This window comes from Syngnathus scovelli, chromosome 3 (assembly GCF_024217435.2).
Source record: "Syngnathus scovelli strain Florida chromosome 3, RoL_Ssco_1.2, whole genome shotgun sequence".
NCBI lineage: Eukaryota > Metazoa > Chordata > Actinopteri > Syngnathiformes > Syngnathidae > Syngnathus > Syngnathus scovelli.
This window is the reverse complement of record NC_090849.1, coordinates 7,491,887-7,516,571: the sequence shown is the minus strand read 5'-3', so window position 1 is coordinate 7,516,571 and position 24,685 is coordinate 7,491,887. Positions and strand designations below refer to the sequence as shown.

Genomic DNA, 24,685 nt, shown 5'->3' with positions numbered 1-24,685 from the left:
TAGTAGTGTCACCCTTTTTTTTAACATGCATACATTGTCTGTATATCAATAAGTATATATTAAACCATACAAGTGCATACGTTATCATTAGAACATTAAATAATAGTTTTAAACATGTAAATACTATATTAATACGTAGTATAAATGACATACAGAAAATAATGTAGAAATAATATAAATATGATACGTGTGTGTGTGTGCGTGCGTGCGTGTGCGTGCGTGCGTGTGTGCGTGCGCGTGCGTGTGTGTGACGTGTATGTAGCTAAAGTATACATAATGTAAATATGTTTTTAGAACTCTTTTATTATAACAACTTTTTATAACAAGGTACAAGTGTACTACATACTGTAAATATGTTTTTAGAACTCTATTATAACAATTTTTACAACAAGGTACAATACCGTAAATATGTTTTTAGAACTCTTATTAAATTATAACAACTTTTTTTTATAAAATGATACAAGTGTACGTACTGCAATTGTGTGGACACTGTCAGGAATGAGTTGAGCCAGGGCGACCAAATGCAGCTTGAACCAGGATTTATTGCAGGGAAAAGGAGTTGGAAGGGAGGCAGGTGGGGAACCGACGACACAGACAGGAGGAAGACTCACGGCCAGCAAAACAGACAGACTGACCGACATGAAGTCCCCTTGGACAAGGTTAAAATTCTGACCGTGAGCCTTCAGACAGACCGAGGGAAAACCAGATGACAAGAACAGGAACACTGGGCACGAACAGGAACGGACACAACAGTAGACACCGACAGGGAGAAACACACGGGCAGGGCTTAAATACACAGGGTAACAAGAGGAAGCAGGTGACAGACATTACGGTAACGAAAGGGGTGTGGCCGAGCGAAGTGCAGGCCGAGCGTGCTGTGGCACGGGCGTGACAGACACTCCCTGCCTTATGCTGGCGGGTGGGCAACTTTCGTGCCATAATTCCTCAATTTGGATGGTTTATTTGGAATTTGTGAATTTTGTTTTTTGGGGGGAAAAAATCTGCAATGTACTGAAGCCGTGATAATCGAACCGCGATGTAGTGAGGGATTACTGTATATGATTTTTTTTTTCTTTATTATATATTTTATGGCTGGTGCGACTTGTACTCCGGAGCGACTTATAGTCCGGGATTCACGATATCTATCTGTCTAGCTATCTCTCAATCTATGTCATGTAATTTGTCATTTTCAGCTGTTAAGGTGAACTGCAATGGTTTCTGTGGCATCACCAACAAAGTAAATGAAACAACATGGACAGAGGAGGAACAGTACTTCAACAATACAGTGTCTGTGGCAGACAAAGGTATGGTAGCCCGCCCTCAGATAACACATCATTTTTTAATACTTTTTATTTATTTTTAGTGCATGTGCTTTGTAGACATTATTTGTGGGTATACCAGCTTAATCTGTGAATCGCTCGAAGTCTTCACATTATCAATCTGGGACCGCTCCACTGTGATCTGCTCAGGAAAGGCAAAACATACAGTACAATGCTTCGAGATGTTTGTGCGATGCGGCAATTTGTGCACATCTACAAACTATTGCTTTAACTAATTATTATATTTTTCCAGTTCTTTATTTTTAGTGCTCGCTATTCTATAATTATAATTATCAGGTGGCTGCCTTCTCAGTTGAACTATTTAATGTATGCCAAGACACAGCTGTGGAGCCTTTTCTGCAAGATTGCGGAAGAAGGTCTAACCCCCACCTCGAGGATTCCTACCTTTATACTCTTGGCCGCCCACCTACAAGGCTACACCTACACCTACTCTGTCTAGTCTGTGTAATAATGTGTGACCTTGCAGTCTAAACTGAAATCAACTAATATGTATGTATGTGCAAAGAGTTTCATGGAAAAGGGAAAGCAAGAGAAGGGTCACAGCAAGATAACGGCATAGCTCAAGCTACCGAGCTCATTACGAGTGCCAAAGAGGTCTATTCTAAAACAATCACAACAAAAGATGACTATATTGTCACCGGCATGCGCCTTGTTTTGACCAGCTGATGTCTTTAGGGTTCTGACATCATGGCATTTTATGATAATTGTCATTTGTCTAATGTAAATATGTGGATAAAGGACGTTTTGAAAACAGCGAGAATAGAATTAATTGCAACGTCCATGCATCTGTCCCCAAGTTTGGTTTGTTCATTTCCCCTGGCCTCGGTGATTCTTGTTTTCATCACGGCCTCACACAGCAAACAGTGTTGCTTTGTTTGGTTCACACCACCAGTGTTTTGGCTCAGAGAAAATCAGCGTACTGGGGACAAGATGGAATCTCAGGGTTTTTTGAACTCACAATACCGTGAGAATTTACCTTGCAGCCAAATTAACTAAATTAATTGTTTTCAATTGTTTTCTAAATTCCACAGCCCAGAATCTATTAACATTGAGTTTTTGTTTTGATGCTGTCTTCCATTTCTTTCCATTGCATACAGGAACTCTGAAACAAGGACTTCACACTTTTCCGTTCAAGTTTCTTATTCCAGGTAAGAGCTCTACATCTATAACTATAGATCTTGAAAAACAGTTAACAACCCCAAGGAACTGTAAAAGCAATACATTCCCATGATGTGTGCTAATACTGTAAATAATTGCAGATAGTCAATGTGGGGTCCCACTATCATGGTACGGCTGTGGCTCAGAGGTAGAGCAATTGTTCTTTAACTTGAGTGTCGGTTGTTCGAATCCTGTTTTGTCTAAGTCATGTGTCGTCGTGTTTTCTTGGGCAAGACATTTCACCCACCTTTCCTCCAGTACCACTAGTACTATATAGTAACTTGATGGTAAAATGAGCAAGTATTTTATCAGTCCAGACAGGGTTAAATAGATGGTTTTCATGCATTTCATTTCATTTTACATTTCAAAGATGCCACTACTCCTGTTTTTAGCACCACTAGCTACACTTAAAAACAACACTGTCAGCAATGTGGGTAGGCTATGCGAGTGTTGCATTCATGGCATCAAACACTGTTTTTCACAAAGTAATTTTTGAGTAGTAGTATTCTGCAAAACAGACAACTTTGAAAAATAAAATGTTCAATGGCTATTACACAAGCTGATATTGATTTTGTATGCTGTAATTACTCAACGGCAATGACGTAATTAACAGTGCACTCAAAAACTAGTTTTTGGTTGACTAATAAACGAACTATGTCGTCCAGTATATAAAGATTCCTATAGTGAGCAGGGAGGGAATGTGTGAATAATTCTGAACAGAGCCAGAACAATTGACGAGTGTTATAAAATTAGCAACTGTAGCTATAGTATTTAGTGACTAGTCTGACCCCTCTAATGACTACCCAAAACAGTGACAAATCTAGCTACTTATTGTGTTCTTGTAAACGTTTAGAGACTCTTTAGACTTCATCCCATATGCAATCAAAGTGGCTGATGTTCATCCCTCCACCCTTGTGAGCCATTTGCCATTTCAAACGTGAGTTTTGTGTTGTGTTTAGTATTGGAGAATTACTCAACCCAAACTACTGTAGTTGAAGTTACTACTTTCAATATAAAATAGTTTTAATAATCACAGTGCCTTTCTCTGTTTATTTTTTTCCACAGAATCTGCTCCAACATCGTTCGAGGGCAACTATGGTAGAATAGTTTACAGAATAAGAGCTTTTGTTGACACGCCACGCTTTTCCAAAGATTACAGCACAGCAAAAGAATTCTATCTATTGGACCCTCTCAACTTAAACAAAATTTCAGACATATGGGTGAGCCATGAATTCTATTTATTTTTGCTTTAAGAATACACAATTTGGACAAAGGTATTGGACAATTTAGCTTTCATTGAGACGACTGCAGATATTGAGCTCTGTATCACCCACAGAGTGTCAAGGGTGTTCGTTGAATCACACATCTTAAGCATAGTCACAAAAAAAAAGTTCAGACACTTAGTCACACAGTGCAGTTTAGAGACTTGCGTTTCTCATCCTTTATATAACCTGGTGAAAAAAATAGTCTTATTGAAATTAAAATCTGTTTTTGAAGCAAGAATGTACAGGCCCATACAGTGCAGGATTTAGAGATATGGACGCAAATGTAGTTTAACAAATATGCCACCAATGTGATGTAATGGCCACGCTCTTTGCAGGGTCCCTGCTCCTCTTCAGTCATCCAGGAATTCAGCTACATGCTATTAAAAACAGGCACAGTGACACTGAAAGCCCAGATTGACAAGAAGGGTTACACACCAGGCCAGATTATTCAACTGTCCGCTGTCGTCCACAATAAATCAGAGAAGAGAACAAGCAATATAAAGGCCTCTCTGGTGCAGGTAAAACTTCCTCTACTTGCATCAAATACTCTCCTGCCAAATTTTCACCACTCAGTACTGTTTTATTTTGTTTGCCATGAAGCAGTTGAGCAGAATTACGAAATGACAAGGACATTTGATTTCACTATTATCAGTGACAACATTATCACAGCAGCATTATCATATAAGTAAAGAAATGTAAACACAAAAAAACCCACACTTTCTTATTTTGAATACATAAAATATGTTAGTGATTTTACTAACCCCATGTTCTGTTTGACATGAATATTTCAAAATAGCAGCACTAAAAGACCACAAATGCCATGGAGTTTACTCAAACTAATTTAAAATGGCTATGATATTCTTCTAGCAGTGGAATGGTATTAAAACATTAATCTACGAAGACAGTTCCCGTATTTTTCAGACTATAAGTCGTGTTTTTTTCCATAGTTTGGGTGAGGGGGCGACTTGTACTTATGCGATCCAGGGCGCTTGCGTGTGTTGGCTCATATGTTGAGCTGTTGATTTGTGAAATAAAGAGCTGGTTACCAAACCCACGTCCTGCCTGGTACTTTGGTAAAGCTACAATATAGTTATATACTAGATCCGTGGACTAATTGGGGCCGCAGCTGAGGACGAGGCTGACGGCGCACGTAGGTCCGGAATCGACAGCTGTTTTTTTGTTGTTGTTTTTTTCAGAGAATGAATATTCCGGTGGATTCAATGATTTGGAGTGACACGGATGGTTCCTTAAAATTCTTGTTTAGATTACATTTATTTGATATATCTAGTCTGCCGTCAGCAGCCCACGTAGTCCGGCGTCAACAGCTGTGTATTTTTTATTTATTTATTTTTTACACAGAGGATAAATATTCCGATGGATTTAATGATTTAGAGTGTTACGGATGGTATGTTAAAATTGTTCTTTACGTTACATTGAATTTGATATATCTAGTCTGACGTCAGCAGCGCACGTAGTCTTTCCGGCATCAACAGCCGTGTGTGTGTGTGTGTGTGTGTGTGTGTGTGTGTGTGTGTGTGTGTGTGTGTGTGTGTGTGTGTGTGTGTGTGTGTGTGTGTGTTTTTTTAAGTGACACTAGATGGATATTCCTTGATTTAAAGATTTGGAGTGACACGGACGGTTTGATAAAATTCCATCCATCCATCTTCTTCCGCTTGTCCGGGATCGGGTCGCGGGGGCAGCAGCTTTACGAGGGACTACTTCATCCAGCTCATCCCGGGGGATCCCAAGGCGTTCCCAGGCCAGCTGGGAGACATAGTCTCTCCAGCGCGTCCTGGGTCGTCCCCGGGGTCTCCTACCGGTGGGACATGTGCGGAACACCTCCCCAGGGAGGCGTCCAGGAGGCATCCTGATGAGATGCCTGAGCCACCTCATCTGGCTCCTCTGAACGTGGAGGAGCAGCGGCTCTACTCCGAGTCTCTCCCGGATGACCGAGCTTCTCACCATATCTCTAAGGGAGATCCTGGAGGAAACGCATTTCGGCTGCTTGTATCCTGGATCTCGTTCTTTGCCTTTTGGCTCAGCTCTCTCTTCATTACAATGGACCGGTACAGAGTCCGCATTGCTGCCACCGCTGGACCAATCCGCCTGTCGATCTCGTGCTCCAACCTGCCCTCACTCGTGAACAAGACCCCAAGATACTTGAACTCCTCCACTTGGGGCAGGATCTCATCCCCGATCCGGAGAGGGCATTCCACCCTTTTCCGACAGAGGACCATGGACTTGGATTTGGAGGTGCTGACCCTCATCCCGACCGCTTCACACTCAGCTGCGAACCGCTCCAATGAACGCTGGAGATCACGGCTTGAAGAAGCCAACAGCACCACGTCGTCTGCAAGAAGCAGAGACGTGATGCTGAGGTCCCCAAACCGGACACCCTCAACGCCTCGGCTGCGCCTAGAAATTCTGTCCATAAAAATTATGAACAGAATCGGTGACAAAGGGCAGCCTTGGCGGAGTCCAACCCTCACTGGGAACGAATCCGACTTACTGCTGGAAATGCGGACCAAACTCTGGCATCGGTGATACAGGGACCGAATCGCCCTTATCGGTTGGCTCAGCACCCCGTACTCCCGAAGCACCCTCCACAGAACCTCCCGAGGGACATGGTCGAACGCCTTCTCCAAGTCCACAAAACACATCTGGACTGGTTGGGCGAACTCCTATGCACCCTCGAGGATCCTGCCGAGGGTGTAGAGCTGGTCCACTGTTCCACGGCCATAATGAAGGCCACACTGCTCCTTCTGAATCCGAGGTTCGACCTCCCGATGGACCATCCTCTCCAGCACCGCTGAATAGACCTTACCAGGGAGGCTGAGGAGTGTGATTCCCCTGTAATTGGAACACACCCTCCGGTCCCCCTTCTTAAAGAGGGTAACCACCACCCGAGTCTGCCAAACCAGAAGCACCGTCCCCGATGTCCACGCAATGTTGCAGACCCAATAGGACAGGTGGAGGGATTTGTCTCTGTTAAAACCACACTCCAAGTAAAGATGTGTGATCTCATCTTCGAAGATGAACATTGTGATTTTATTTTTATAGAGATCAAGAATAATGCTAATCTGTCATTGCTGGTGTTATCTAATGCCCTCCAGACTCTCCTTTAAACACTTTCTGTTCCAAGCTGAATGATCTCTTGCACAAAGTAAACAACCTGAAAAAAGACTGCATCCTCCTTGGTGATGTCAATATTGACATATCCAAGGAAGATGGCGCTAAACAAGACTACTCATTCCTCCTCTTTCTTCCCCACTATTAATTGCTTTACTAGTGTGACCAACTCATCAAAAACAATCATTGATAATTTTATAACAAACATACAAAGTACTAAATTGGCAATCGGAGGTTTACAGATAATTTTCTCATTGTATTATTTTGGGGCTCAAGTAAGCGGTCTTCACCTCCAATCACTAGAATAAACACTAAAATTGTAAATGTAAGAACATTACAACATTTTGCTGTACACTCACAAAGTCCTGGGATCCAGTCTGCACTTGTAGGACTCCTAATGAAGCATATGACATTTTAATCAAGATTATTCAAGATTCAGTGAATATCACCATTCCAGAGAAGACTATTAGGTGCAGTCCTACCCTCTAGAGCGGACCTGGGCAAATTACCGCCCGCGGGCCACATCCGGCCCTTTGAGCATCCCTGTCCGGCCCGCATGAGGCCAATCGTAAATTATATTTGATTACTACTTAATTTAAAAAAAAAAATAGTGTCGTGCGTGCAATACAACTGTTTTGCTTTTATTTTGAAAGGCGTTGCACTTCCGTGTAGCGTATGTGTATGTGAGCTGTGCATGAAGGTGAACAGTGCGAAGTAATGCTGCCCGAGAAATGTGTGCTGACCCTCAGAAAAGAAAAGTTGACAAGGAGCGCCGTGTTTTCAACAAGACATGGACTGACAAGTATTTCTTTACAGAAATGAAAGGTAAAGCCGTGTGCCTGATTTGTGGTACACAGGTCGCTGTGTTTAAAGAATATAATTTGAGTCGCCACCACACGACCAAGCATGAGAAAAAATACATCTGTCTGATAAACAGGGCGTATCAGAGGCTGATGGATTGCTAGCAAAACTGCAAGCCCAACAAGGACTTTTTATCAAACTTCACACCCAGAGATGCAGCGGCTTTGTCATTTGAGGAAAAGTTAAAGAAGTTAAGAATAAATTGTACTGATTAATGATTTTTTTATTTGACCTATAGTCAAGTCAAGTCAAGTTTATTTGTATAGCCCTGAATCACAAACAGTCTCAAAGGGCTTCACATAGCCAAAATTGACAATTATTCTCAAAGCATCCCCTGATCATAAGCTCCCAAAAGGGCAAGGAAAAACTCAAAAAAACCCTGCCAGGGGAAAATGAGAAACCTTGAGAAGGGACCACAGATGGAAGGATCCCCCTTTCAGGATCACCAGGTTGTAATGGATGCAGAGAGTGCACAAGTAATACATAATATGAAAATCAATGAAAAAAAATGGATGTCGGAGGTGCCCTCGATTGTCCTGGCAGTGTCCTCAAGGGGGCCAAGCCGCAGCTCCCCCATCCCGAACTGGTCCCACACCACAATTTCACATAGCTTAATATAAATATAAACAGAATAATTGTATTCTTCTAATTACCAGTACCAACTATTTAAAATAATTTAGTGCATTTTACAATGGAAGAAAATTGAGCAGGTTTAAGTTATTGTAGGTGTGGCCCTCTCACACAACTCAGGTTTTTCATGTGGCCCCTTGTAAAAATTAATTGCCCACCCCTGCTCTAGAGCCCCTGGATAACAAAGGGAATCCTAAAATCTATCAAACGTAAAAATAATCTGAACAAAGTCTACATGAAAAATCTATCTAGCCTTAATAACGACAAATATATATCCTATAAAAATAAACTTGCACTTATAAGAAAAAGCAAAAGACAACACTACACACAGCTCTTACAGGCATCGAAGGGGGACTTCAAGGAGACCTGGAATGTGCTAAATTACGTCTTAAAGAGGAGACTACGTTCCCTGATATTGATGACACCACTGCCATTCTAGCACAAAATTAAAATGACTACTTTACCTCAATAGGTCTAAACAGTAAGAAAATCAAACAACCACACAGATTATCTTTTAAACAGTTTCTCACTGGTAATTATGCTCATTCCTTTTACATGGCACCTGCTGATGGTACTGAACCTTTTAAGATCATTTCTAACTTAAAGAGCTCACATTTTGTTGGCATTGATGGACCATCTAGTAAAATGGTAAAAGCCATTGCGCACATTATTGTAGAGCCTTTGGCCCATTGTATTTATCTTTCCCTACTTACTGGGACTGTACCCAAGAAGTTAAAAATATCCAAGGTTATCCCAATTTTTAAAGCAGGAGACAAAAATGACCTGAGTAACTACCGACCAATTTCTATTTTACCAGTTCTTTTTAAAGTGATGGAGACGGTTGTGTACAATAGACTATGTGGCTACCTTGACATGCTGAATATTCTTGTTCCTTCCCAGTGTGGTTTTAGAAAAAAAGAGTACGACATTTATGCCAATGATTGATCTTGTCAAAAAAAATTAATGACTGCATGTAAGGTTCAGCCATGTGCAGAGCGACCAGACTTTATTGTGAAAGGGAAGAGGATCGATGGAGTCTTAGAGCGGTGGACGGGCGAGGCTGTATTCGCTGGGCGTTGGTGGCTGGATGAAAGGACGCTTCTGGAGCGGGCGACTGCTGCTGCAAAAGCGGGACAGGACTGACAAGACAAGGACTGAATCACCAAGAAACGGGGAGTCAAGCTTTCTAAGATTGATGCGGACAAGGACATGACGAGACAAGCTGACAACTGGAGTTGCGCTGGTCGCGCTAATATAGCCCGCCTGATGAGCCAGCCCCAGGTAGTGGTGATCAGGGTGATAGAGGGGCGTGGCCGAGTGGCCGGCGGCGCCCACTCGTGACAGCTTAGGCAGGGGAATAAAATGGGTCATCTTACTAAAGCGGTCCTCAACTGTAAGTGTTCCCCTCCGAGGGCGGAAGGCCCGTGACAAAGTCAATCGACAAGTGGGACCAGGGGCGCCGGGTAACGGGCAACGGTTGGAGTAATCCGGCTGGAGTACGATTTGACGCCTTCAGCGGTTACAGACGAGACAGGCCCGAACGTAATCGCGGTCATCATCTCTCCAGGTGGGCCACCAGAACCGCTGGGCTACCACATATCTCGTGCGGGCAGCCCCGGGATGACAGGCCAGACGCGAGTCGTGCGCCCACTGCAGGACAGGCGCCCGCAGGTTTTCCGGAACGAACAGGCGACCTTCTGGGCAATTGCTGGGCCCGGGTTGATTGCGCGAAACGGCCTCCACCTGGCCCTCAATCTCCCATGACAGGGCCGCGACTCGAACGGAGCTCGGAAGGATGGTGGGGACTGGCCCCCGCTCCTCCTTCCCACTAGGGAACACACGAGACAGGGCGTCTGCCTTGGCGTTGCGGGAAGCCAGAAGTTAGAACCATCAAAAAACAGAGCCCACTGGGCTTGCCTGGCATTCAGCCTTTTAGCGGATCGCAGGTACTCCAAGTTACGGTGGTCTGTCCAAACATTGAACGGCGAGGCGGTGCCCTCTAGCCCAGGGGTCTCAAACTCAATTTACCTAGGGGCCGCTAGAGGTAGAGTCTGGGTGAGGCTGGGCCGCATCAAGTATTCCACAAAAAAAAAGGCTTCAAGTATTCAAAAAAAAGGTCAACTGAACCAATCTTCTCAATCTTAACAAGTCAGAACATGCAGAACATGCAGAACATGAACAGTTCTTCAGAACATAGGCTTCATTTACTTCCTCCTAATCCTTGCTGCCAGAGACTTGGCAGCGCTTCCTCTCACACAGCTGAGCTACATTTGGCTTGAGGGAGGAGCCAACTGAGACCCTCAGTATGGCTTTAATGTGCTCATCTTTAAGTCTGGACCTGAACTTTGAATTATTGAAGGTCATTGTGGAGAAGAGCCTTTCACACAGATAGGTGCTGCCAAAAAGGCACATGGTCCGCTTGAACATCCTGGAAAGCTTAGGGAAGGTGGGGGGCAGTTTTCTCAAAAATTGTCCAAGCTCCACTGTTTTTCCACTCACCTCCCTGAACTTGGCTTTGAGGTCAGTATTGCACTGCAGGTCAATTAGCTCCATCTGCAGGACAGAGGGGCCATCCTCCACATCAAAGGAGAAGGGGTCAGCAAAAATGTTAAAACTGTGTGTCTTGAAGTCTGCAAACCTCTGATCAAATTCTTCCTGTAGCTTTCCAATGGTATCAGCATACTTCTCACCACTGAATGTTGTGCCTGAATTTATGAGTGCCTTGCATGCTGGGAAATGGCAGAGGTTTGTCTGGAAAAGCTGGGCTTTCCATAACACAAGTTTTTTGGAGAATACTCTGACATTGTCATATGCAGCACTGACAAGCTGGTCCTGACCTTGTAACGTCTTGTTCAGTACATTCAGCTCCTGTGTGACGTCAACAAGAAAAGCTAAGTCCATTAGACATTTAGGATCATTTAGCACAGGAACAGTCATCCGATCCTTCTCCATGAAGGCTTTCACTTCTGCTTTTAACTCAAAAAGCGTCTCCCACTTCTCCTGAAATTGTCTGTGCTCATCGCCAATTTTTCTCTTCAAAGCAGGTTTTGAAAAAAACATGACTGGGGCTGACAAAAACCGTATAGCACTAAGTGACAAGATATATTTTCCCTCCACTTGTTCATCCAAACATGTTAAAGTGACCAATTGCTAATTCGCGCTGTTGTCACGAGCCTGAGTTACGGGAGCCCACAGGTGTTAAAAAAATATAAAAGCCCCAGATGCATGTGAGAAAAAATGTGCGGGCCGCACTAACACAAAGATTTGACTTCAGGCAGGGGGCCACAAAACATTGTCCTGAGGGCCGCAATTGGCCCGCGGGCCGCAGGTTTGAGACCCCTGCTCTAGCCAATGCCTCCACTCCTCCAAAGCCAGCTTGACAGCGAGGAGTTCCCGGTTGCCGATGTCGTCATTACGTTCTGCGGATGACAAGCGGCGTGAGAAGAAACCGCACGGATGGAGACGATTGTCTTGGCTGCAGCGCTGGGACAGCACCCCTCCGACGCCCACGTTCGAGGCGTCGGACCTTGACCACAAATTGTCTCTAGGGATCAGGCACCCGAAGGATCGGGGCAGTCGTAAAGCGCCTCTTCAGCTCTACGAAGGCGTGCTCCGCTGACTCCGTTCATTTGTACAAAGAGGCGGGGCTGGTGAGAGCAGTGAGAGGAGTAACCACTGTGCTGTATCCGTGGATGAAGCGGCGATAAAAATTTGCGAAGCCCAAAAATTGCTGCAGTCTTTTGCAGGTCTCTGGCATGGGCCATGATGTGACCGCCCTCACCTTCTCGGGATCCATCTCGATGGACCCCGCTCTAATCACATAGCTGAGGAATTTGACTGAGGGGGTGTGGAACTCGCACTTTTCCGCCTTCACAAACAGCGAGTTCTCGAGGAGGCATCGCAGCACTGCCCTGACATGCTGGATGTGTTTGGGAAGCGAACGGGAGAAAATGAGAATGTCATCCAAGTATACAAACATGAACTGATTGAGCGTGTCCCTTAGCACGTCATTGATGAGGGCCTGGAAGTCCGAGTGGGACCACCAAATACTCGTAGTGCCCACTCGGTTTGTTGAATGCTGTCTTCCACTCATCTCCCTCTTGGATGCATACCAGGTGGTATGCGTTACGGAGCTCCAACTTGGTAAAAATGGTTGCGCCCTGGAGACTCTCAAAGGCGGACGAGAGGAGAGGCAGCGGGTAGCGGTTCTTAACCGTGATGTCATTTAGCCCCCGGTAGTCTATGCACGGGCGGAGCATACCGTCCTTCTTCCTGACAAAGAGAAATCCCGCTCCTGCGGGCAATGAGGAGGGTCGAATGATCCCTGCCGCCAGGGAGTCCCGGATGTACTCCTCCATGGTCTTGCGTTCCAGCGCGGACCGGGAATATACGCGGCCCTTGGGAGGAGAGGTACCGGGTAGCAAGTCAATGGGGCAATCATAAGAGCGGTGAGGAGGAAGCGTAGTCGCCTGTGAGTTCATGGTAACGAGCCGGTACCTTGGAAAGGTCGGGACGGGGACTGGGCGGCGACTCTCCGGACGCGCTAGTGGCTGCCTTCAGGCAAAGACGGTGGCAGCGATCGCTCCACTGCCGTACAATTCCCACCTCCCAGTCCAGCACAGGGTTGTGCTGGCGCAACCAGGGATGCTCCAGAATGAGCCGCTGTCCTTAGAGTGGCAGAAGAAAGAACTGGATGGTTTCATGGTGGTTACCGGAAATCCGCAACCCGACCGGCTCCGTGATGGAAGTAACTTCGCCTATCAGCCGACCATCGATGGCATGGGCAGGGATGGAAGGGCTCAGAGGCAGGAGTTTCACTCCCCATTGACGAGCCAGCCCCAGGTCCATAATGTTGCCCTCCGCGCCGGAATCCACCAAGGCTGTCGCGTCTCTGTCACCCGCAGCGATCCGAAGGTGAGCCCATAGCGTGAACGTGCTGGCTCCGGGAGAGTGAGCGCCCGTCGAACTCACACGGATTCCCTGATGCCGCGTGAGCCCTTGGTCTTTTAACAGACATTGAATAGCCCGATGACCCTCCTTCCCACAATATAAGCATAAGCCCAGTGTGAGGCGTCGAATGCGTTCCTCCGCGGGAAGGTGGACCCGCCCCAGCTCCTTTGGCTCAGCTGGTGGTGTGGTTGGTGGCTCTGACCCTGATGAGGGGAAATGGCGGCGTGTTTCTTGCGATGCTCTCTGCTCACACTCGCGCCACCGTATTCGGATCCGCCGATCTATTCGGGCTGCGAGGTCCATCGCTTCCTCCAGGGTTCGAGGGCGATCGTATGCCACCATCCCGTCCTTCATATAGTCCGCGAGCCCATGGAGGAAGGTGCTTACCAGGGCCGGGGTGTTCCAATGACTGCTTCCTGCCAATGTCTGGAACTTTAGGGCGTATTCAGCCACCAAGCAACGACCCTGGCGCAGCGTCGCCAGCTCCTCGGCTGCATCCTCAGCGGCAGAGCCCAGATCAAACAGCCGAAGCAGTTCTTCCACGAAGGCAGCGAGCGTGTCACATGCAGAGGACCCTCTTTCATACTCGGCCAGGCCCCACAGACGTGCCTCACCCGTGAGGTGGCTCAAAGCGAACCCCACCTTGGCTGGTTCGGAAGCAAAGGTGACTGGCTGAAGACCGAACATGATGCGGCAGTCCGTCACGAAAGCCCGGACGTACTTGGGATCACCGCTGAACTTCTCGAGGTCACCCAGGCGGGGCCCCAGAACATCGAGTTGTCTGGCTTCTGGGACTGGGCGGGGCGTAGGAGTGGAGACGGGCGCCGGCGCAACCGAGGCAGCGTCTATGGGTGAATTATGGATTGACAGCTCTTGGAGGCTGCCCAGGATCTGCAACATTTCTTGCCGTTGCTGCTCTATTTGCTGTTGCCGTTGTTGGCCAATCAAAAGCAGGGTGCGGAGATGTGCCGACAGGCTGCTGACAGCAGTCTCCGCTTGCTCCAGTCGGAACAATGCCGTCTGATCACTTGCTGGCTGCATGGTGATGGTCAGCTTGTACTGTAAGGATTGGACAGTACAGCCATGTGCAGAGCGACCAGACTTTATTGTGAAAGGGAAGGGGATCGATGGAGTCTTTGAGCGGTGGACGGGCGAGGCTGTATTTGCTGGCCGTGGGTGGCTGGATGACAGGACGCTTCTGGAGTGGGCGACTGCTGCTGCAAAAGCGGGACAAGACTGACAAGACAATGACCGAATCACCAGGAAACGGGGAGTCAAGCTTTCTAAGATTGATGCGGACAAGGACATGACGAGACAAGCTGACAATTGGAGTTGCGCTGGTCGCGCTAATATAGCCCTCCTGATGAGCCAGCGCCAGGTGCCGGTGATCAGGGTGATAGAGGGGTGTGGCCGAACGGCCGGCGCCGCCCACTCGTGACACTGCATTGAGGAGGGGAAATGTGGCATTGCTATCTTCTTGGACCGATCAAAAGCTTTTGATACCGTTAATTTCGACATTTCATTACACAAATTACAACATTATGGTATAAGAGGTGTCGCACTTGACTGGTTCAAAAGTTGGACAATAGAGAACAATATGTCCATGTAAATGACAATTAATCCTCTTGCAAGCCTACAACCTGTGGGCTCCCCCAGGGATCTATTTTGGGGCCAAAAATATTTATTTTATACATAAATGATTTTGTAAACTCCTCCACAATCTTTCATAAAATTATATTTGCTGACGACGCTAACTCATTTGCATCACACGAAAGTTTAGAAATCTTACAAGATTCTGTGAATACAGAACTAATTAAAGTCGATAATTGGTTCAGATGCAATAAATTGGCTTTAAATATTAGTAAAACCAATTACATGATTTTTAATTCAAATAAACAGATTAAAAACATAGATCGCTGTCAAATTGTCATCAGTGGGGAAGAAATAAAAAGAGTCCATGCCACAAAATTCCTGTGGGTCTTCATAGATGACTCACTCAACTTTAAATGTCACATAGATCACCTTGTATCTAAATGATCAAATTATGTTGGTTTATTTTACAAAGTCAGACATTTCCTCCCTCAGTCAGTACTCCGTATTTTATACAAAACTCTATTTGAACCTCATCTTAACTATTGCAATGTCATATGGGGCAACACCTTCTCTCGTCACCTTAATAAACTTCAATCTCTACAAAAGAAAGTCATTAGGGCTCTGTTTAATTCTCCAGCCCTCCCTCTCTTACGCCAGTTTGAGTTACTAAGACTACCAGCTCAGTGGCCTAGTGATAGAGTGTCCGCCCTGAGACTGGAAGGTTGTGGGTTCAAACCCCGGCCGGGTCATACCAATGACTGTAAAAATGGGACCCATTGCCTCCCTGCTTGGCACTCAGCATTAAGGGTTGGTATTGGGGGGTTAGATCACCAAATGATTCCCGGGTGCGGCACCGCTGCTGCTCATTGCTCCCTTTGGGAATGGTTTAAATGCAGAGACAAATTTCACCACACCCAGATGTGTGTGTAACAATCATTGGGTCTTTACCTTTACCTGAGCTGAATGAATTTCATAATGCATGTGTTATGTTTCAAGTTGTGAACAAGAGAAACCACATACTATGCAGTCTCATCCCCATCACTAGACCCCAGCATTCCCATCAGGCGTGAGTTAAAACACACATTGCGCAGCAGTATGAGTGTTGCTTGTAGGGGACCTCAGATTTGGAACAAAATGGATGAAGCCTTAAAGGTCATGCCATCTATCTCTAATTTTAAAAAACATCTTTTTAGCTTTCTTTTACAAACCTATAATTAAATCCACATTTCCATAGTTAGCTGGATTGAGAGTGTGTATGTGTGTATAATGAGTGTCTGTTTGTCTGTCTGTCTGTCTGTCTGTCTGTCTGTCTGTCTGTCTGTCCGTCCGTCCGTCCGTCCGTCCGTCCGTCCGTCCTGGCTCCGGTATATAAGCTTAGCTTCACTCGGGGACCCTTTTCCTCATGCTATTAAAATGTCATGTTATATGTACGTATATGAAAAAAATACTAACGATGGTGTGAATAAATATATTTTAATTCATTCATTCATTCATTCATTCATTCATTCATTCATTCATTCATTCATTCATTCACTTTCAATAAGGAACTTAAAGTTTCAGTAATGTGATAAATTAAAACATGATGGTTTGAAGTGACTCTTATTCAGTAAGTTAAGTTTGTAAATCGCTATGTCCTTTTGTTTCAGAGAGTGACCTATCAGACAAAAAAATCCACCCATGACGTGAGGGTCATTGCAGAGTTGGAGGGGGGACAAGTTAAGGCTGGCAAGGAGATAGAGTGGAAGGAGCAGATCATTGTTCCTCCTCTTCCGCAGTCATCCCTTGTTGGCTGTGACCTCATAAAGATTGAATACTATGTTAAAGTAAGAGAACAATTTTCTTATTTTGCTTCCCTACAAAGCCACTGGTTTAGTTATTTTTGACTCCCCCAACACAAAGACTCTACAGTGGTTTTCAAAGGTACTCGTACCCTAAAATTTTCCACATTTTGTCACAGTACGGTCCCTAAAGTATTTATGGGATTGACCAATACAAAGTGGTTGCATAATCTTGATCTGAGAAGAAAATAAGAAAACGTGCTAAATAATACGCAACAGCTCCACATCAATTAAAGTCAAAGTCAAAGTCTCCTTTATTGTCAATTCTTCCGCATGTCGACACACAAAGAGATCGAAATTACGTTTCTCACTATCCCAGGGTGACAAGACAGAGTTCACAACGCACATACAAGTAAACAACACAGGAAAAATAAAACAAGAAGATGAACAAGAACAGTGATAGCACGCTAGCCGCTCCCGATGCCTAGCAGAGTCCGGAAAGATGACAGTCAACCAGGCCACTGTGAACACGAGCACACAGCAGGCACGCACTGTCCGGTTCGTGGATCCTATCAGGCGAACGCAACCCATGACATCTGCAGCGTTTGGTTTAGGTTTTAGGCGCATTTTTAATTTTATTGCTTAAATCACATTTTTTCGACGAGCTGAGCACGTTTTCTGAATTGTGCCCCTCCCGTCACGCTTCGACATACTTTTCAAAGTCAAAGTCTCAAAGTCAAAGTCTCCTTTATTGTCAATTCCTCCGCATGTCAAGACACAAAAAGAGATCGAAATTACGTTTCTCACTATCCCAGGGTGACAAGACAGAGTTCACAACACACATACAAGTAAACAACACATATAAAACAAGAAGATGAACAATAAGAGCACGCTAGCCGCTCCCGATGCACAGCAGAGTCCGGAAAGATGACAGTCAACCAGGCCACTGTGAACACGAGCACACAGCAGGCACGCACTGTCCGGTTCGTGGATCCTATCAGGCGAACGCAACCCATCTTGTGGTCCCGCGAACGAACGTACGCCAGGAGAATGGAAGGCACGGCTGGGCGAGCTGGGTTGGCCGCAAGCCTGGCCCGACGTCTCCGCGCTGGCCCCTCTTTCGCTGCCTCGCAGACCAGCTGCCGACGCATCCCAACAATGCTCCAGGACGGAGCAGTCCGAGCTCACGACGCAGTCCAACCGGGGGAGGAAGAGCAGGCCAGTCCGGCGTCGCTGCATGACGAAGCAGTCCGAGCGCCCTTAATCTCTCCGCACCAAAAAGTGCAGAACGCCATAAAACCCACTTCCGCCGATGTTGAGCAGAACATGCCAGCCGCACCAGTAGCACGACGTATCACACGAGACGAACATACACAAAACTGCCGGACAAACACTCAGTAAACACTCACAAAACACCGAACGGGACAGAGAGTGGCCGCTGCGTGTGCACGCGCCGCCATCTTGAACCGGAATTACCTTAACATTACAATGTCTGACAGGGACTTTGGCCTGCCATTTGCTAAAGTTGGCAAAATAAGGTAGCATTTCTGTTAGAGTGGTATTCACTCTAACTTATTTTTTGCAAGAACCACATGGGAGACAGTATGCCCTTTTTAAGCACTTGCAAATGGAGAGTCATTCGTCGCTGTGCGTACAGCGATGATCGAATGAGGTCTGACTCAGGCCTCTTGCAAGAACATTTTTATTGAGAGAAACAGCGTGGGGGTGAGAGTGGACAGGATGGGGTTGAAGCCCCTGGCCTGCCGGTCAAAGCATAGCAGGGGGTCTTTTACGACGTTGCGTAAACAGAACAACTTTGATTGCTTCCTCTGCAGCGCGTCAATCAGTTCAAAAAATCTTAGCACTTTGTGCTACTACTACTTTTGTTAAGACAGGACAAGCTAGGTTAATTATTACAGGTTACATTCCAACATAAGCATAGTATCAAACTACCGTAATTTCCGGACTATAAGCCGCACTGGACTATAAGCCGCACCAGCTAAAATTCAGGGATATTTTAGTTTTTTTCTTACATAAGCCGCACCGGACTATAAGCCGCACGTGCACATGAGTTTTTTACAAAGAAAGACAGTACACAGAAAGCCGTAAAAATCCATAAACACGCCGTGCCGCCATTTAAGCCTCAGGGTTCAAAGTAACCTTCTGAATAAAATGCATTAAAAGTTCACATTCATTACAACTTGTTTTTGGTGAGCAAAATTTCAGAAGAATTGAATTTAAATGCTGATTGATTGGGTTTTAATACAATGCAGATGGTCCAAACAGCGCCACTCTGAGTCACATGGCAGAGTAAGAGAAAGGGTTTACAGCCCTTTGACGCAGGTAACTTAGCGTGCATTCCTACTAAAGCTCATAATAGTCACAAACAACACAGCCAGAATAAGCAGCACCCATAGTAGTGTTTTAAAATAGTATTTTTGTTGTTGTTTTTTTCTTCAAGATACCGCACAACAGTGGTCCACAGCCTTTTTACGAGTGTATAAAAGTGATCAAGTCATCACAAAAATCACGAAAAAAATCTTATATAAGCCGCACCTGACTATAAGCCGCAGGGTTCAAAATTTTGGAAAAAAGTCGCGGCTTATAGTCCGGAAATTACGGTAATCTATCAACCCTAACAATTTCTGTGCAGAGGGTATATTCGTAAGTTGCCTGTTTTTACCCTAGCTTTAGAAACTGACAATTATGTGACATATTACCAGAAATGTTCATTCTAATTGCTTGCACATAAATAGTTGGGTCCCTGAATTGGCTGCGTATCTATTGTGAAATTACACAGACGGAGAAGAGCTCTGTTCGCTGCGACATTTCAAAGTAGGTTTCTGTATGTGAGTCATTCTGAAATTTAGCGTTCTAATGCTGCAATCAGACCAAACGCAGGCTAACCATTTCTGTTGGTGCATTTCCCTATATAGTAAGTACCGTAATTTCCGGACTATAAATCGCGGTTTTTTTCATAGTTTGGGTGGGGGGGCGACTTATACTCAGGAGCGACTTATATATGTTTTTTTTTTCACAAATTTTTACTTGATCATTAAGACATCACTTACAAGTATAGTTGACCACTTCCCATGTTATTTTTAGTATAGTTGATCACTTCACATGCTTTTATTTCTTTATCTTGAACATATTCAAAACATAAAAAATAGAGAAAACATCAAATAAAGCAATTAACACTTTAAAGCACCATATCCAAGTCCACTGTCTGCTGTATGTACACTTGCTCCATTTTTGCTCCTCTTATATTTATTATTATTATTTATTATTATTTGTTTATTTATCATTTATTCAATACTCTTATTTATTCATTGTTAGTGCCTTCTTGGTTTTTTTTGTGTTGCTTGTATGCATATGTGTACTATCTCACCGAGGGATAGTGGAAATGTAATTTCTATCTCTTTGTGTGTCTTAGTATATAAAAAAATATATCGACGATAAAGCAGACTTTGAATTTGATAAAACAACCAAAAAAAATTATATTTTCAGACGAAACTGGATGAGGGCGCTCTAAATTTTACCGTTGGCCGTGACTCATCAACTGGGTGGGCTTAAGAAAAATGGCACCAAAAAGAAACTCATATTTTGCAGGTTACAAACTTCAAGTTGTAAAATATGCAGCTGAAAACAGTAATCGAGCAGCAGAAAGAAAGTTTGGAGAACCGTGATGTACCAATGGATTACTATTTCAAGTGACGTCAGTAGCGCGGCGCGCCGGTTGTTTACATACAAACGTGCCCACACAAGGACTACCATCATTAGCGGTGATCATTTCTAAGTGACACGGAGGACAAAGAGTTTGAAGGAATTAAGGATTTGGAGTGACATAGAAGGTTTGAAAAACTATTATGGCTTTTACGCACGCCCGGTCTCTACTGAGTCGGGGGCCGACGCTCGGCCGAGTGGCTGTCCGCGAACGGTGCGCGGGGCTCGGACATGGCCATTACGCACGCCCGGTCTGTCTGGAAGTCCACGCCGCCACACGCTTGGAAGTTTGTTTTGTTTAATAAAGAGCCGTTTACCAAACCTACGTCGATCCTTGTACTTTGTTAACGCTACAATATAGTTATATAGTAGATCTGTGGAATAAAGACGAGGCTGACGTCAGGGCGCACGCGCGGCGATGTTGACAAAGGACGAGGAATTTGATCGATGGATTTAATGGAATTAAAGTGCACGGATGGTTTGATAATATTATTGGCTTGTATTATAGTTATTTAAAATATAGTTTATCTATCGTTATATGAGCCTGTGGAATATTTTGAAGCGCAAGCGCCCTCAGCCGTGCGCACCCATTGTTGACAAAGAACGATCGATGGATTTAATGAATTGGAGTGACACCGATGGTTTTATAAACATGTTATTCATGTAATAGTTGTCCTTAATCACTCTATATGTTACGTCAGGCCCGTTCTCAGCTCTTTGTTTGTGTTTGTCACGTTAGCATACCTATCGTTTAACCTGTTGTTGCTATTTAATGAATTGGAGTGACACCGATGGTTTTATAAACATGTTATTCATGTAATAGTTGTCCTTAATCACTCTATATGTTACGTCAGGCCCGTTCTCAGCTCTTTGTTTGAGTTTGTCACGTTAGCATACCTATTGTTTAGCCTGTTGTTGCTATTTAATGAATTGGAGTGACACTGATGGATTTATAAACATGTTATTCATGCAATAGTTGTCCTTAATCACTCTATATGTTACGTCAGGCCCGTTCTTAGCTCTTTGTTTGTGTTTGTCACGTTAGCATACCTATCGTTTAGCCTGTTGTTGCTATCGTTTAGCCTGTTGTTGCTCGTTCATGACTGTTTTTGGTGTGGGATTTTGTCGAATAAATTGCCCCCAAAATGCGACTTATACTCCGGAGCGACTTATATATGTTTTATTTCACTTTTTGGGGCATTTTATGGCTGGTGCGACTTATACTCCGGAGCGACTTATAGTCCGGAAAATACGGTACATTTTGCGTGGTAGTTCAATCAAGATGGCGGCGCGTGCACACGCAGCGGCCACTCTCTGTCCCGTTCGGTGTTTTGTGAGTGTTTACTGAGTGTTTGTCTGGCAGTTTTGTGTGTATTCGTCTCGTGTGATACGTCGTGCTACTAGTGCGGCGGGCATGTTCTGCTCAACATCGGCGGAAGTGGGTTTTATGGCGTTCTGGACTTTGGTGCAGAGAGATTTGCTGCTGGTGTTAGCGCTCGGACTGCTTCGTCATGGAGCAACGCCGGACTGGCCTGCTCTTCCTCCCCCGGTTGGACTGCGTCCTGAGCTCGGACTGCTCCGTCCTGGAGCATTGTTGGGATGCGTCGGCAGCGGGTCTGCGAGGCAGCGGAAGAGGGACCAGCGCGGAGACGTCGGGCCAGGCTTGCGGCCAACCCAGCTCGCCCATCCGTGCCTTCCATTCTCCTGGCGTACGTTCGTTCGCGGGACGACAAGATGGGTTGCGTTCGCCTGATAGGATCCACGAACCGGACAGTGCGTGCCTGCTGTGTGCTCGTGTTCACAGTGGCCTGGTTGACTGTCATCTTACCGGACTCTGCTGTGCATCGGGAGCGGCTAGCGTGCTATCACGCTTATAGTTCATTGATGTTGACTTCTTATGTTATTTTTCCTGTGTTGTTTACTTGTATGTGCGTTGTGAACTCTGTCTTGTCACCCTGGGATAGTGAGAAACGTAATTTCGATCTCTTTGTGTGTCTTGACATGCGGAGGAATTGACAATAAAGGAGACTTTGACTTTGACTTTGACTCAATATAATATCAATGTTAGAAGGTGGTAAAACCTATTTAAAGTTGAATAAAAGAACAAGACTCGTGTGTTCATAGGTGCAAATGGCACTGGGGATGGCGGGGTCCCCCAGAGTTTCATTAGAGCCACGATTTGTCCCCTGCACTTAAGGCAACAAAAAAATCCAGCACTACAGAGGACTAATGTTTGTCTTCCATTGGAACAGCCATGGACTGTAGCCTAAAGCGCATGTTGTGCTGCAATGGCTGGTATATAAGTTCTACCAGAAATGTGAGAATTTGCATCTCTCCGAATTTTAATCAACCATCTTCCTGACATCAGAGCTCCAACTCAGCAAGGAGGCGTATCTTACAAACCAAGGATACAGTAGACCTAATCCTATCTACTACTCATGTACCGTATTTTCACGTTCAAAAGACGCACTGTAATAAAAGGCGCAGTCTCAGTCGTGTGCCATGACTGTGTTTCACACACATAGGGCGCAACGGCTCATAGGGCGTGAGTCTTATATATACAATCCACGCGCGCACACACTGCAAATCCACACCCACATTTCCCCCGTAAACGTTCTCATTTACATTTATCAACAACACACACACACACACACACACACACACACACACACACACACACACACACACACACACACACACACACACACACACACACACACACACACACAAGCATACAAGTGTGGGTATTTAAAAATGAAGCGGAAGCAAAACTGAGTTTGGTATTCACATTTTTATTACCGGTAATGGTCATCAATTGGACCCATCGAAGTCATCATCCTCTGTTTCTGCATTGAAATCTCCAACTGACATGCCAGGTTCACTTTCTTCACTGTCACTTTCCGTGGCTCCTCGGCTATGATGCCGGCTTTTACGAAAGCTCTCATAACAGTGCCAGCAGACATGTTAGCCCAAGCATCCACAATCCATTCGCAAATTGTGGCGTAACTCGCTCGGCGCTGCCTTCCACTCTTAGTGAAACTGTGCTCTCCATCGGTCATCCATCGCTCCCACGTCGCTCGCAGCTTTACTTTGAACGGCCGGTTCACTCCGATGTCCAGCGGTTGGAGTTGCTTTGTCAATGAAAACAAGCTCGGCGTTCATTTGCTTCACCAGTTTTTTCACATCAGCTGTGAGATGGGCACGCATAGAGTCACAGATCAACAGCGATGGTGATTGGTGGAAAATAACACCTGGTCTCCTCACATACACCTCCCTCAGCCACTCAGTCATCATTTCCTCATCCATCCAACCCTTTTCATTTGCCTTAATGATGACTCCTGCTGGAAACTTCTCTTTAGGCAAAGTCTTATTTTTTTTTTTTTTTTTTTTTTAAATCACCATAGGCGGCAGTTTCTGTCCATTAGCATGGCAGCCAAGCACAACAGTAAAAGACGACTTTTCGTATCCCGTTGTGCGTATCGCGATCATCTTGGTCCCTTTCTTCTCCACAGTGTGATTCACCGGGATGTCGAAAGTAAGCGGCACCTCGTCCATGTTGGTGATGTGGTTGGGCTGGATGTGTTTGTCGGCGATGCGTTTGCTGCAGTTCTTTGCTCGATGATCCAGTGTTCGAGACTTTCGTCTAACTCGCGCCACCTCGCCGTACGTCTACGAAAATTCAGCTGCATCTTCTTGACCTGTCGGAGCTCATTTTCCAGCTTCCTCTGCTTGCGAACCATCGATTCGTTGATTTCAAATTATCTCGCGGCTGCTCGATTTCCATGCTTTTCCGCGTAGCTGATGGCCTTCAGTTTGAACTGAAAGATACGCGTGTCTCTTTGCCATTTTCACTGTTGTCATAACAACGCTGTTTTGCATGACGCATGTACCCGTTCTTTTATATACAATCCACACCCACACTTCCATCGCCCACACTTCCCCCTTCAACTTTCTCATGGCGTTCTCTACTACGTCTACCTTACAACAACAACAACACACACACAGGGCGCGGCGTACTGCAAATCCACGCCCCCATTTCTCCCTATAACGTTCTCATGGCGCTCTTTAATACGTCCGCCTTACAGCAACAACACACATCGGGACCACCGCATGATAGAGCGCACCGCACATTTTGAAGAAACTCTAAGATGTTAACGCGCGCCTAATAAACGTGAAAATACAGTAGAGCTTTATTTTGTTGAACACACCTTCATAGTCAGCACGAGTCTTTCCACTGAGCTGTTTGCTCAGTGTGAAA

General features: G+C 45.3%; 1 protein-coding gene across 2 annotated transcripts in view; it reads left to right on the top strand.

Annotated features, from left to right (window-relative positions):
• LOC125965710 (arrestin domain-containing protein 1) overlaps nucleotides 1-24,685 on the top strand; it is a 52,385-nt gene that overhangs the window by 10,333 nt on the left and 17,367 nt on the right. For both annotated transcript variants that reach the window (XM_049716453.2, XM_049716454.2), the window contains exons 2-6: nucleotides 1,194-1,304; nucleotides 2,438-2,488; nucleotides 3,564-3,718; nucleotides 4,099-4,281; nucleotides 16,573-16,749. In XM_049716453.2, coding sequence (XP_049572410.1) covers nucleotides 1,194-1,304; nucleotides 2,438-2,488; nucleotides 3,564-3,718; nucleotides 4,099-4,281; nucleotides 16,573-16,749 — 677 coding nt within the window. The remainder of the gene's footprint in view (nucleotides 1-1,193; nucleotides 1,305-2,437; nucleotides 2,489-3,563; nucleotides 3,719-4,098; nucleotides 4,282-16,572; nucleotides 16,750-24,685) is intronic.